Raw genomic sequence first — 13,536 nt, forward strand, 5'->3', positions numbered from 1 at the left:
ACCTACCTACAGCCGTTCCATTTTAAACAAACTAGCCAGCCCTGCATTCGGAGGAGACAGCGTATTAGTCAGATTTTCAAGTTAATTCCATAAATAGCAGCCCTGAAATTAAACTTTACCTACGTGTCCGAGGAGTGGAGAGCTGGCCGCCTCGGAGGTGCCGAGGTGCTCCTAACCAAGGGGCCTCCCGGACACCTGGGTCCGGGGATGAGGAATGGTGAAGAAAACAGGAGCAGGCAAGAAACTATTTTTTATGTTGTTTGTAAAAAAAAAAAAAAAAAAAAGCCAAAACAGAAGAATAAAACCCAAAATCTCTGAAAGCATCCCCTGAATGCCAGGCCCTGGGGAGCCTGAGAGCGATGCATCCCTTCAGATAAGAAGGGGGATTTTAAAGAGGTGGTGCGTACGTGACAAGTTTGGAGATTTGACCCTCGCAGCGGGGCTACGAAGTGTGACTAGTTTAACATTTTCATCATCGTCGTTTGGTTTTGGGTGGGGGAAAGAGGGTTTGGCAAAGCTCCGGGAGCCCCCATGCCTGCCCTTCCAGCCAGACGCTGCCACCTCCTGTGACTGAAAGGTTTCTCTTGCCTCCCAGATCAGCATCTTCATGACCCATTTGTCTAACTACGGGAACGACCGCCTGGGCTTATACACCTTTGCGAACCTAGCCAACTTTGTCAAGAGCTCGACCAACCTGAAACTGCAGACGCTGCCCCCAGTTCAACTGGCTCAAAAGTACTTTGAGCTCTTCCCGGAGCAGACGGACCCTCTTTGGCAGGTAATGTCACATCCCCTTCCTCCTCCAAGTACAATCCACTTGTTGAAATAAGAATCTTTTCCTGTAAAAAAAAAAAAAAAAAAAAAAGGAAAAGGAAAACAAAACTCCCACTTCACATTGATTTGTTACTTCTTCCCGCACGCCTTCTTAGATTATTTACATTTTCTTGAGACACCAAGAAATAGGTTAGCTTCCACCCGCCCCCAAATCAGGCGTGCTAAAAGCACCTAATTGCCGTTCATGTGGGAGAGACCTTCCGTTCCCGTCCCCCCGCCTGTGGTTTTGCTGATGCCTCGCGTTGCGTTAACTAATCGCGTTGCGCTATCGGGAAGATGCCCGCAGGCAGCCGGTAGCGAGAGCTGTCTCACGGCGCACCATGCAGATTCACCGCACCCCTTAGCGGGGAACCGCTCACGCTGGATCGCTGCAGCGACAAGGAGGGTCTCCCACCGCCCGAAGCCCCTCCGACAGAACAGCGAGGACAAGGGAGGGGTCAGCGCAGCAAACACAGAGCGGCCGGCTATCTGGAGCACAGAAGAGGGTTGCTGCACAGACTGGCTGTTTTCTAGCTCTGTTTCAAATGCACAACAGGGCTGCTTGTAGGCTCAACACTGTAATTTCCTAATCATTGCTACGCATACCTGGCTCTTCTCTTATTCAGACTATAATGTGCCACGTTGCGCTTTTAACTAGGCAGGCATAAATCCAGAGTGACGCCACGGAGACCTGTGCGGCTATTTTGGGCTTACGCTGGCAAAAAGGAGCAGAAAAATTCCCTATTTTTTTTGGCCCAGATGCAAAAGAAGTATAAATCTATAATATTTCTATTGCGCTTAGTGGAGCTGCAGCGATTCACACCAGTTAATGATTTTCTCCGTTATATTTTGTTAACTTTACTCACTAGCAAACTGTATCTTCTATTACCAGCCAATACTATGCAAAAGCAGCATCTATACGATAACTGCTTTAAAGAGCAGTCAGTCCTGACCTTTCCTACAGGGTCTTTTGTTCGCGTGTTTTTATTTTGCTTTCATAGGTAGTAGAACGATAAGGAGGTGAGTAACATCCCACGCTTCTGTTTTGAGCTTCCTTTTCGGTTCTTATGCAAATTAAAATAGGCACTAAGTCCTATGCCTCTGAAACCATTTTGTCACCTAAGAAAGTAATGCCTTGAAGCTATTCAAACAGAGGTTTCCATTTTAACCTCAAATGAGAGCTTGATTAAATCAATGTTTTAATCTTTTTTCCCTCTTTTCCTACTCTTTTTTTTCTAATGACTGAACTTAATCTTCAGTCATGCAAAACCATTATATACACATTGAATTTCAGTCAAAGGGACCGCATACGTGCCTACCTACGTGCCTACGCGCTCTGAGTTTATGAAATAAGCCTGACTAACGGAGGGAAGGAAATGCGGTAGTCTCGCAGGGTGTGGATTTTGACACCACTCCTTCCAGGAGCTGCACAACTGTGTAGCGTTACCGGCTTCACTGGGATCTCTGGAAGGAGTTTGGTCCCTGGGCACCTGAATGCTTCCATGGACCTGCACCAGCGTGCTCAGTATCTGTCGAGAGTAAACTCTTACAAGTAACGTGGGAATTTACTGCTCCGTGTAAGGCTCTGGCATTAGTGCGTAACGTTTAGATCCTGCAAGGACTCGCGTGCATGCAAACATTTAGGACGCCCCCACAGCATGACGTACACAACCACCTTTTCTTCTTCAGAATCCGTGTGATGATAAACGACACAGGGATATTTGGTCCAGAGACAAAACTTGCGACCACCTACCCAAATTTCTTGTGATAGGACCCCAGAAAACAGGTAAGAAGTAATACATTCGTAACTGAAGTTAGCCCCCCGGTTTTGTATCTGTGTGCACCGAAGCCAACTCCCTGCTACAGAGATGGTGCGCTCCCGATCCCTACGGGACTCAGACAGCAGTTCCTTCAACGCCAACAGAAAGGGACAACGGTGTGTAGAGTAAAATTGCATTCATGTTAAAAAAAAAAAAAAAAAGAACATGCTGTCCTATGTTGAGACTGTTATTAAGTTCTTTGACAAATTATTTCGACATCATTTGAGCCCCCAGTTGGCAATGAACGTATTTACCACCTTGCAGGCCTCTGAGGGTCTCAGGGCATTGCTTGCATTAAGCCACATATTCCCACTCCCAAGATAGCTATTACTGTTACGGACACGTTACAGGAAGTGGACGCTGAGGCAGGGAAATAAATGACTAAGCCAAACCCACATAGAAATTCTGCGACAGTGACAAAGAGACAGCAGGTCTTGATTCACCGTCCGATGATGGCTTGCATAGCACGAAATCATTGAAGAGCAAGTTGAAAGACATGTTCTCCAAAGTTTCGGTTACCACCATATATCATTTCCCGTTGTTTTTGTTAAACAAATAACAAAAAAAGTACTGTTACTGAGATTTTAAAGTATACTTATTACATACAGAGACGATTTATTCCTCAACAGCAGACCCCCAGGAAAAACACACAGAGGACAAAAAGCGCAGTTCTGGGAGCAGCAAAAGCACGATCCCACAGTTAGCGCTTTTGAAAAGTTTCGTGCAACTTAAATAATTTGAAAACAAAGGTGTTCAGGCCAAATCCCCTCGCTGGTTAAATACGCAGCCAAGCAAGCGATGTCATCAACAGCAATATCGCGCTTGTACCAGAGAGCAGGCCTCAGAGTTTGGAAATGGGAGACGTTCGATGAGCAGAGAAGTCTGCGTGTATTCCCCGCCTCCCCCGGCCCCGAGCCCCCCTTGTGCTTACACAGGCCTCTCATCAGTAGGCAACTTTCTTATAAAAGGTAATCTAGTTTTCCTGTATATCTCGGCGTTCATTGATTTCAAGTACTTTCTTGAATGAATAAAGTCAAGGGTTTGGTTTTTTTTCTGTTTCCTAATGGCATCTCTTTTGGTTGTCGTAGGAACAACGGCGCTTTATTTATTTCTTCTGATGCATCCTTCCATTATCAGCAATCTCCCTAGCCCGAAAACTTTCGAAGAAGTTCAGTTCTTCAACGGAAACAACTATCACAAGGGAATTGACTGGTAAGAGGAATAAGAAAAAAAGAAGTGTTCGTTACTGACACATGGTAAATCGCAACGGAAGAATTACAGAGGCACGTATGACATCGACATAATTACTGGACACGTTTGTTAGGCTTGACATTATCAGGCAGAAAGAGAAACTAATTTGTAATGATGGGACATTTAATCGAATCCTTAATTTTGTTTAGATATTACAGTAACAATTCATATATTCTTCACAAACGAATACAATCGCCAGCTCAGTTATGATGTCTGTCTTCACGCTGTATAGCACCTCTGTCTTTTCATAACTGTGCCTATGCCGATTTCCACTTCATTTTTATTCAAAAAAAGGCTTTTAATGAAGTAAGATTCGATTCATCTCTTCATGAGAAAAAGACCCCACTGCAAAGCGTTTCAGCTGGTATTCCTACCACATTTTCAGTTACTGCTTTTACTATTTTTGCTTAAGAAAAGCATTTTTGTAAGGCTTTCGTTTCAGCAGTTCAGGTCCTTGTGTGAAAACTGAAGTATAAGACAAACATCGCACTACACGGAAACAGATTAATCTGGCGAGCTTTTCCTCGCCCGCATACAGCGTGGAGAGCATGCGGAGCGAACGAGGCTGACCGATAAAAGCAGGCTGTCCCCACAGCTACGAGACCGGCTTCTCGGTTCAAGGTGTCACAAAAAAATACAGGGAAAAAAATGCTTGACGTTTGTTTTTCCACGCTGCTTAAGGAAAGAGACCACCCACGGCTATCAGAGAGTACATGGTGTAATACACTCGGAGAAGAAGGAGCAGTTTTGGGGGTTGGGGGATGTCTCTCCCCTGCAGCCCCTTACACAAGATACAGAGGAAGAGGCTGGCCTCTCAGAGACCTCTTCTGCCCCGCTGCACCAAAACTGGCCTGCAGGTTCAAAAGTCAGTAGGGTCCTATGTGCAGGATGAGGCCCCAAGCACTTTGTTTCCATAGAAAGGACATGAAGAACAGTTAGTCCCACCGAAACTGCAAGTTCCCAGAGTGCTCAGCAAAACTAAAGGGACCAAAAAATGCCTCCAAAACAATTTCACCTTTTGCTTCATTTGAATTCTTCACCCTTTCAGTTGAACCTTCTGCTTTACTTACTTTTCATTCCAATCAATTTTAAGTGGCAACGACCGTTCAAAGCCAAAATTCAAATCTTGCATTCTGAAAACATCTAAATGAAGAGATTTGTTGTTTCCAAAATTAAATATTTCAAAAATGTTAAAATTAAAAGGTTGACATCTTGAAGTTTTCCCCTTGTTTTTTTTTTTTTGCTGCAGCTCAAACTGAACTCACCCCAAGCTGGTGAAAGATATCCCTTTGACATTGAACTTATTAGCAGAAATCCCATCTGTCAAAGGGAAAACCTAATTACCTGACTTGATGGAGGCTTTAGCTATTACCAGCGCCATGTAAGAGCCAAGATGCGTTCCGCTTATTCCAGTTCTGGAGTGAGCTGAGAAATTCAATTTTGCTTCTTGAGAATTATGTCTGAAAATTCACCTTTTCACCCGCCCTGAAATAGGAAGCACAGGGATACGACCCTTTTGTGATACTGCTAATTCTAACCAGTTTCCCCACCTCCCAGGTACATGGATTTCTTCCCCACTCCTTCTAATGTCACCACTGACTTCCTCTTTGAGAAAAGTGCCAACTACTTCCATTCTGAGCAAGCCCCTAAGCGAGCTGCTTCTCTCATCCCCAAGGCCAAGATCATCACCATCCTCATCGACCCCTCCGATCGGGCGTATTCCTGGTACCAGGTACGGACCTTGCCTTTGGGAAACGGAGAGTGAAATCAGGGGATGAAGGCCAACGTCAGGGGGGGGATTTGTGTCCTTGAGCAAGAATGGGATTTATTGCAAAGCAGCTGCACTCTGTAGAAGTGGAAGGATGCTGAACGCCAGCTTTTGCAGTTGGCACCTGTGACACCAGTGTCATAAATGATGAAACTTCTCAGCACAGAGCTGCCACCAGCTGTAAACAAACAGTTTAATCTCAATTATAGCTGACGCTGCACAGAGCAAAAGCAGTGCTCCTCGCCCGGGGAGATACACGGGGGGAAATGAGCGTGGCCTAGCTAGAAAATCAGAGCTCTTGGTGCTGAGAAGCTCATCCCATCCTCCAGCATGTAAGCTGGGCCGTATGCGGTGGGGTGCAAATGGATGCAGTGTCTTCTAAAGTTTCCAAGGAGTTAAAAAGAGCTGTGCCTGGAGAGTTGGGGTTTTTTTTCTCTCCTTGGAAACAAATGAAAGCCTGTTGTTTCTCCAAGGAAACTCTCGGGTGCTCTTTCTTACCTTTCCATAAGGAAGTCTGCACTATTTAAAAAAATCTATTTGTAAAGAGATGTTTAAGCATGCACGTAAAATAAGGTGTGGTCATACAGAAAAAGGAAATACTAAAAGCAGTGTTAAAACAGACACAAATTAATAACATTGCAATAAGCATAAAACACCCCATTTCTGATACTGTTATTAGGAGTTCTGCAAGGAATAAAACGTAGCCTAGGGCTGCAGTTTGCACCCTTTTTAACATCTCATTTGCACCTTTACGACAGCTAATGCGAGATGAAAAGCAGTTAAAAAAAAAAATCATGCCTACTTGGGCAGAATTTGGCTCCTCGGCCCCCCTCCCGCCTGTCCCAGGAGGGCCTTTGGCTGAACGGTGGCCACATCCCGCTCCCTTGCCCGCCCCGGTCCCAGCTGGCAGAAGCGGCACTGGTGGGGAGCCGAGGGGCTGCTGTGGGTCGCAGGCGGGCTGGCCGCGCCAGCCTTACAGCTTATTCTTCAGCATCCTTGTGATGCGTGTCTAAATGTCTCCCGTTAGCATCAGCGATCCCATGAGGACCCCGCTGCCCTGAAATTCAATTTTTATGAAGTCATTACGTCCAGCCACTGGGCGCCCTCGGAGATAAGGACCCTTCAGAAGAGATGCCTGACACCCGGATGGTACGCCGTCCATATCGAGAGATGGTTAACTCATTACCCTGCTTCACAGGTAATTTCCAACCTGTTGTTTCACCACGCTCATCAACTCTCGGGAAGTCCCAAAATAAGTACGGCCTCATCATTAGAGGTGACGGGATGTTTTCCACTCTCAGCTGTTAGGAAATGCAGATTTGACAAGATCAGGATACTAGGCAGGAGCGTGTTGATTTTTCTGACTTCTGATGGAAAAGATGCAACAGGAAAATGCGACGAACCGCGGCCACGTAGGCTCGATGGGGGACTTTGGGGTTTTCTTCCAGGCTCAGCCAAGGCTGCCGAGGTTTCTGGGTCCCAAGAAACAAGCAGCTGCAGCATGAGACATTGTGGGAAGCTTTGACAAATTCATTTAGAAAATGCCAGGGCTTTTTCTAAAAAGAAACCTCATTCCGCTTCCCACTCACTCCCTTTCGTAGAAAATTTCACGTTTGTTTGATCTTGATATGGAATTCGCCTTTTTCAGTGTTCGAGCAGAAATTCCTCCTTTAGCCCCATCTTCCTTCGGATGTTTTATTGAATTGTCTTACAGTCTTTCCCATGAAAACTTTACAAAGACGCATAGACCTAAAGCATATTCCCACGACTAAAACAACTTGTTTACAGATATAAACCTAAAGCAAACATTTCAGTACTACAAACTATAGGCATGGGCACTCTCTACCCGTGGATGTGGTCCACAGCTGAGTTCATATGTCCACCTACTGTAAGAAAAAGCTGTAAAAGGGTATTTAGTGAGCCAGCATAACGAACAAGTATCTCCAGAGATTGCTCTATGTGGGACAGAATTTTGCTGAGAGGAGGTAGAACTGAGCGTTACCTATTTTGTCAGCGACCTGGAAAAAACCAGAAAGAAATAGAAGCTCTGTCTTTTTGCGGCCCTCACTTTTTTCTACATGCTCAGCTGTGCTACAAAGAGGAGAAGCAGGTCAATCCCATTTCCAGGTGAAAGGAGAAAATCTCAGTTAGTCATTTACTTTCTTCTTTCACCTCTGGCCTTTCTGCTCTCTCATAAATGGGGAAGGAGTACAGCCTAAAGCAGCTGAGCTTGCAGCAGGGGCCGTCCCCAGGCAGTATCGCCCTAGGAGCAAACAGGTCTCCTCATCGGCCACCACGTCCCAGCTTATTCCTCCAAAGGAGAAGGGGCTCTCCCGGCAAATCCGGAGCACGCAAAGGGTGCCGAACGTCCCGTGCCCCGTTACCTGCGCTCCTTCTCTGCCCTCACCCGGGGCTGCTGCCCTGTCTCGTGAAGATTTCTCTCCTTCTCCCGCTGCAGCGAAGAGCGAGTGCAGCCCTCTTATTAAACATTCAGGGGCACATTGACATATTTCTTGTAAAACCGGTAACCACTCATGTTTCGTAGTTATAGTGATTAATTTTACAAGATACACAACAAAATGCACTCATTCTTAATAAGGCGCGCACCGAGAATGCACTCACGCTGCTTACTAATGGGCGCTCAGTAATGTGCATTCACTTGGCCTGTGCACTCAGAAACTTAATAATTCATAATAAGCCCTCACAATAAATATAAAACACGTCTGCCCAGAATAGTTATTAGTAATACTGCTTGGTGCTCCAGCAGACTTTGGATATATTGTCTTAACACTGGCTTGTGGAGGTCAGTGCACCTTTACGTCACATCAATCTTTAATTAAAAACAAAACCAAAAAAAGAATCCCTTTGCTAACAGTGTTGCAAGCCTACGCGGTCGACAGGCTGGTGGCAAGTTTCAAAGAAATCGCCACGGTATCACTTTTGATCACGTAGTTGTACGGTTTCCGAACATTTAATTCTAAGATATAGATGAGCTTTTCGTTATTCTTCTTATTCCACGCCAGATTTTCTACGGACACATTGTAAGCGTCGACAATATTTTTACATGCCTCCCTCACCTCTTTTCTTGAATTCTCTGACACTCGGCGTTTGGCTTGTGAGATTTAACTCTCGCATCTGAGCAATGTGCACACACAGAGTTACAAGGCGCCCGCCTACACAAATTCAACGTAGAAAGCAACTCTAAAAGGAAGTTCATCCACATGATTGTTGTTAGCACCGTACAAAGTCACATGCTAATTTAAATCCATGTTGCCACAGAGGGAAATAATGTCATTCTTCTGTTAATCTTAGCCCTGTTTCTAAATAGCTACCATATTTACCCCTGCAGTTGCTTATTATTGACGGACAGCAGCTAAGAAGTGACCCAGCTACTGTGATGGACGAAGTGCAGAAGTTTCTTGGAGTGTCTCCTCACTATAATTACTCTGAAGCTCTAACGTGAGTCTGTTCCTTTATTATCTGCCCTGTGGGATCGCGGTGTACATCCCCTCCTAACAAGATCACTTGATCATGAATTACAAACAAAAAAAAACCCCACATTACAACACTGACAATTTTGCAAAGCTTGGGGTTTTCTTAAGGTCGTGTTTAACATCCATCCAGTTTTCCCTTACCTTGCATACACGTACCACACTACCGAATTTAACTGCATGCTTGCATACATTTCCACACGCAAACTCCACTTTGCACAACATACAGACCGAATGACTGCTCAGTATTTTCTACTAGACGCAGAACAAAGGCCCAGATTCACCTTAAAAATGTCTGCTAAGTTTGAGTGTATGATCGGAGATGCCCAGGACTCGTTTTCTCACGGTACCTGGTTTTGCTTTCATCGCCGCGCTGTTTAAAACGTACATTCGGTCGATGTGAGCGGTGCATGTGGGAGCCCAGCAGGCATTTGCACGTCAGACCGTTGAACCTTATGACAGTCTCCAGAAGCTGAAGGCCACTTAATGTCAGGTGTGAAAAGTTTGGCTTAAGCATTTTTATCACGTTCATATAGGAGTCGAATGACAGAGACTGGGTTAGAAGCACTCAGTATGACAAGATTCATCTGGTCGCAAGGTTTCTTGGCTTGTTTGCTTTTAACGTGGACCAAATATCTCATTCCCTAATCTCATTTTCATATATGGTTGAGCCAATTCTGCTGACCTTGACCTGGTAGTAGCCAGACACATGGCACAGAAGAATTTAGTCTGTACACTTGAAGTTTGGTAAAATTATAAACTACTAATAGTAGATCCCTAACCTGGAAGTGCCAGGCTCAAGCGCAGCACCTGGAGCAGGGGGAGACGCGCGTATGTTGCCTATGAAGCACAAAACCCTCAGCCTGACTGTTCTCGGCCTGGGCTGTCGGTGCCAAAACTGCAGGTGCTCCGCAGGAGCCCAAATCAAGGTCCCCTGAACGTAGGGAAAGCCCTTTGATTGACTTCCCACAGCCTTTGGTTCGGATCTAGCAAAGGCAGCTGTGATGAGCGCAGATCACATTTCTCACCCTCGCCACCCGGCGGGCGAGGCTTTCCCCACGAAGGGGGATTAATGGCCTGTGTGGCACTCTCTCTTTGACATTTCTCAAACCCCTGCAGGAAGGCAGAGGCTCTGCAGGGGCGGGAGTGGGCTGAATTTCTCTCTTCCCTCTTAGTCCGGCAGAAAATTGTAAGAAGCTTTTGCACTGAGCCTCTCCATATGAGGAGCATCATCTCATTACAGGCAGAAGCGCTGGGCTGGAAGAGCCCTGGGACATCCGTGGGCTGAGAAGCCTGGCACTGCTGTGGAAGTTTTTCCAAGTCAGTGTGCAAGCAGAGAGCACACTGCGGGGCGGGAAGTAGAAAAGCCTGTACCTCACCTTCCCTGCGGGCTGGTGCCAGGAAAACTGTGGGAAAACGAGACCACAGAGGTTCCACCCACCCCACACTGCCTCCTCTCTGCTTATGATCATTATTTAATGTTTCCACCACTGGGAGGGTTATAGTTATTTATATAATAGGTATAAAGTGAGAGCCGAGTGCTTGTTGTTCGTTGGGTCTTAAGAATGTCGCTCTGCCAAAATCTATTTCTAGAGGAAAAATTTTGGATTTCAGAATGTAATTTTTTAAGTCATTGGCTTCCGAAGCGGATGAAATGGAGGAGGAGTTTGAATACACAGCTGAACTACTGATGTTTGAACAACTCTTGCCGCACATCTGCAGTGCCTTCTGCTAAGGTTTTAAAAATACACACCCACGTACATATATCTTCCTTTCTGTAACTGAATTAAAGTCAGTAGAGTCACGCACCAGGAAAAAATTTGGCCTCTCGTATTTGCTTGGACAGGAAAAATGGATTGTAAACAGACCTATAAAATTATGCAATCGCTGTGTAGAGGCATCAAGAATGCAAATGTGCTGTGGAAGCACACATCTCTGTTGCGGATTTAGGTTGGAAGAGAAAAATGCATTAAACAATGTAGTTGTTTTATGGTAGGACTGTCAAAGTAAAAAAGACTGCGTGGGTCCGTTCCTAGTCATTACTGCCTAACAACTGTACCCCGCACATTTTTAAAGTTGTCACAAAGCGGCCTAAGGAGCCAGTCCTGCAAACACTAGTGCACAACAAGTTCATCACCCTGACTAATTACGTGAAAGTCATCGGAGAGCAAAATCAACCCAGGCAGAAGGAAGGTACTAATCGGAACCGTGGGAAGAGCGCAGAGCGGGGACGGAGGCAGGGCTGGGGCACCTGGAGAGAAGTGCCCATCCCGCCGGGTTAGTAAGAGCCACGGCTGAGATGGCCAACCAGGTCGTCGCTTCTTACACACACTGCTAAAGAGGACCTAGATTCAGACTAGATATAAGGAAGAGAATTTTTACGATGAGGGCGGTGAGACACTGGCCCAGGTTGCCCAGAGAGGTGGTCGATGCCCCATCCCTGGACACATTCAAGGTGAGGCTGGACGGGGCTCTGAGCGACCTGGTCTAGGGGAAGATGTCCCTGCTCACTGCACGGGGGTTGGACCAGATGACCTCTAAAGGTCCCTTCCAACCCGAACCATTCGATGATTTTATGATCTGCATTTACATTTTCAGGAGCCCTGAGAGTTTCATAATACCTGAACGCAACGGCTTGGATCCAGCCCAAGCTGTCTTACCCTCTTTTCCCCTACCCCGATCTGCACATTCTCTTAATAATGTTCAATATGCTCCTTCTGAGGCAGAAATATTGTTTGGGGCGTAGTTTTGCAGTTTTCCTTTTACCCAGCACACTCTATTGCTGCTTCTCTTGGGAAATTAGTGCAAGCCAGCTAAAGTACTTCACCATGCAATGAGCAGATGGAAAAGGCCAAAGTAGAAATGAGTCTATCATCGATATATCCATTTAAGCGATGATGTATTTGTTTTTAATTGATACAGCTACTGAGACAATTTAGGGAACAAGGGTCAGGCCTGCAATAACAGGCTGGGGAAGAAGAAAAAATTAAAAAAAAAAAGGTGAAGAAGGTTCGCCCTTCTCCAGAAATTAGTTCAGTTACGTACAGCAGCTAATTGCAGGTGCACCCGTGTCGTACGGAGAGACCCAGGGCAAAAAGGCAGTCTGTAACTTATTAACTCCATGTTCCAGCCAATTATACTTCATCCTTTTCAAACATCTGCTGAATAGCAGAAACGCGAGCCTTTTCAATGTTTTATGCATGCTGCAAGTCCCACAGCAATAAATTCAAAACTTAACGCTGCGTGTTGTTCATCCCTTAGTGAGTACGTGTTTTAAAGCCCTAATCTAAAATTCCTATATCTCTGAATTTTAGACATCAAAATCAAATTGCACATTTCAGATAAGACTGCTAAGACAGTGTTTACGCTGTAATGCCGTCTTTGGAATGAAAATTATATTTAGATCTAATGATATGGAACAACCAACTTCTCAGGTGCAGTTAAATGATCAACAACCAACCGGCGGTTCTTTCGGTAGACCCGAACGCTGCTTATTTCACTCAAAAATCAACATAAAACATTTCAGCATTGTATTTCTCACCATTTTGTAGTCATGCGACGATCACACACTTTCTATATAAATAGACTTAGGGACTGAGCCTACGCCGGTTGAAGTCAGCAAATAGATCCGCTTGCCCTTTTTAACCCCTCTCACCTTGACGGCGCTGACCTACACCCGCGTCAGCTCCAACCGGCCGGATGGAGAGCCTTCCTCGAGCGCAGCTGATAGCGTCCTTGAGAATACAGCGCATCTAATTCCAGGAAAAGAGCTGCTCAGTAATTTTTTCAACAAAACGTTCCTTGTTCGAGTGTCAATTGATCAAAACGTTAGCATCCCGCAGGGATACACGGAGCAGTTTGATGAATAAAAGCTCTGACCAAACCCAGACAATAAAACACGAGTCACAGTCTGGAGTGGGGCCGTGTAGGATCCTTGAGGCTGATGCTCAGGACCTTAACTGGCACCCCATAGGCGAACGCTTAAAACTTGTACCCTACGTGCCGGACAAGTAGAATAAAAATTAGCTAGCGTAGGCAAAGGGAAATGTGAAAAACTTCTTGCCTTGGGTCTCTCCCAAGGCAAACTGGTGGAAAAAAATAAATTCCCAGAGCTTTCGCAAGAGCTGAAAGCTGTTTCCCGCCCTGTCCTCAGTATTTCAGTCATTTAGAGAGACGCGTGCAGCAATAACTGTTGGCTAACGCTGACGCCTTAGTAGCTGGGAGATTCTCCTGCAGTGAGGTCTTTCAAAAAATATAATCCTCTACAGGTTTGACCCTCAGAAAGGCTTTTGGTGCCAGTTATTGGAAGGAGGGAAAACAAAGTGCCTGGGAAAAAGCAAAGGTCGAAAATACCCACCAATGGACCAAGAGGTAAGGGCTTTCCAGAGATTTA

At 45.6% G+C, this 13,536-nt stretch overlaps 1 protein-coding gene and 1 long non-coding RNA gene across 4 annotated transcripts in view; one reads left to right on the forward strand and one right to left on the reverse strand.

The window, feature by feature from the left end:
• LOC104052011 (bifunctional heparan sulfate N-deacetylase/N-sulfotransferase 4) overlaps positions 1-13,536 on the forward strand; it is a 106,707-nt gene that overhangs the window by 87,213 nt on the left and 5,958 nt on the right. For both annotated transcript variants that reach the window (XR_010372812.1, XM_064450567.1), the window contains exons 7-13: positions 596-778; positions 2,503-2,599; positions 3,722-3,845; positions 5,442-5,616; positions 6,680-6,850; positions 9,002-9,111; positions 13,412-13,514. Coding sequence is in view for 1 of the 2 variants with exons in the window: in XM_064450567.1 (XP_064306637.1) it covers positions 596-778; positions 2,503-2,599; positions 3,722-3,845; positions 5,442-5,616; positions 6,680-6,850; positions 9,002-9,111; positions 13,412-13,514 (963 nt within the window). In the remaining variant the exon portion in view is untranslated. The remainder of the gene's footprint in view (positions 1-595; positions 779-2,502; positions 2,600-3,721; positions 3,846-5,441; positions 5,617-6,679; positions 6,851-9,001; positions 9,112-13,411; positions 13,515-13,536) is intronic.
• LOC135313185 (uncharacterized) overlaps positions 1-13,536 on the reverse strand; it is a 93,697-nt gene that overhangs the window by 35,116 nt on the left and 45,045 nt on the right. The window contains exon 3 of one of the 2 annotated variants that reach the window (XR_010372813.1): positions 695-839. The exons of the other annotated variant lie outside the window; for it this stretch is intronic. This is a non-coding gene — a long non-coding RNA (uncharacterized LOC135313185). The remainder of the gene's footprint in view (positions 1-694; positions 840-13,536) is intronic. 2 annotated transcript variants of the gene reach the window in all.

The sequence above is a fragment of the Phalacrocorax carbo genome, chromosome 4 (genome assembly GCF_963921805.1).
Source record: "Phalacrocorax carbo chromosome 4, bPhaCar2.1, whole genome shotgun sequence".
NCBI classification, from domain to species: domain Eukaryota; kingdom Metazoa; phylum Chordata; class Aves; order Suliformes; family Phalacrocoracidae; genus Phalacrocorax; species Phalacrocorax carbo.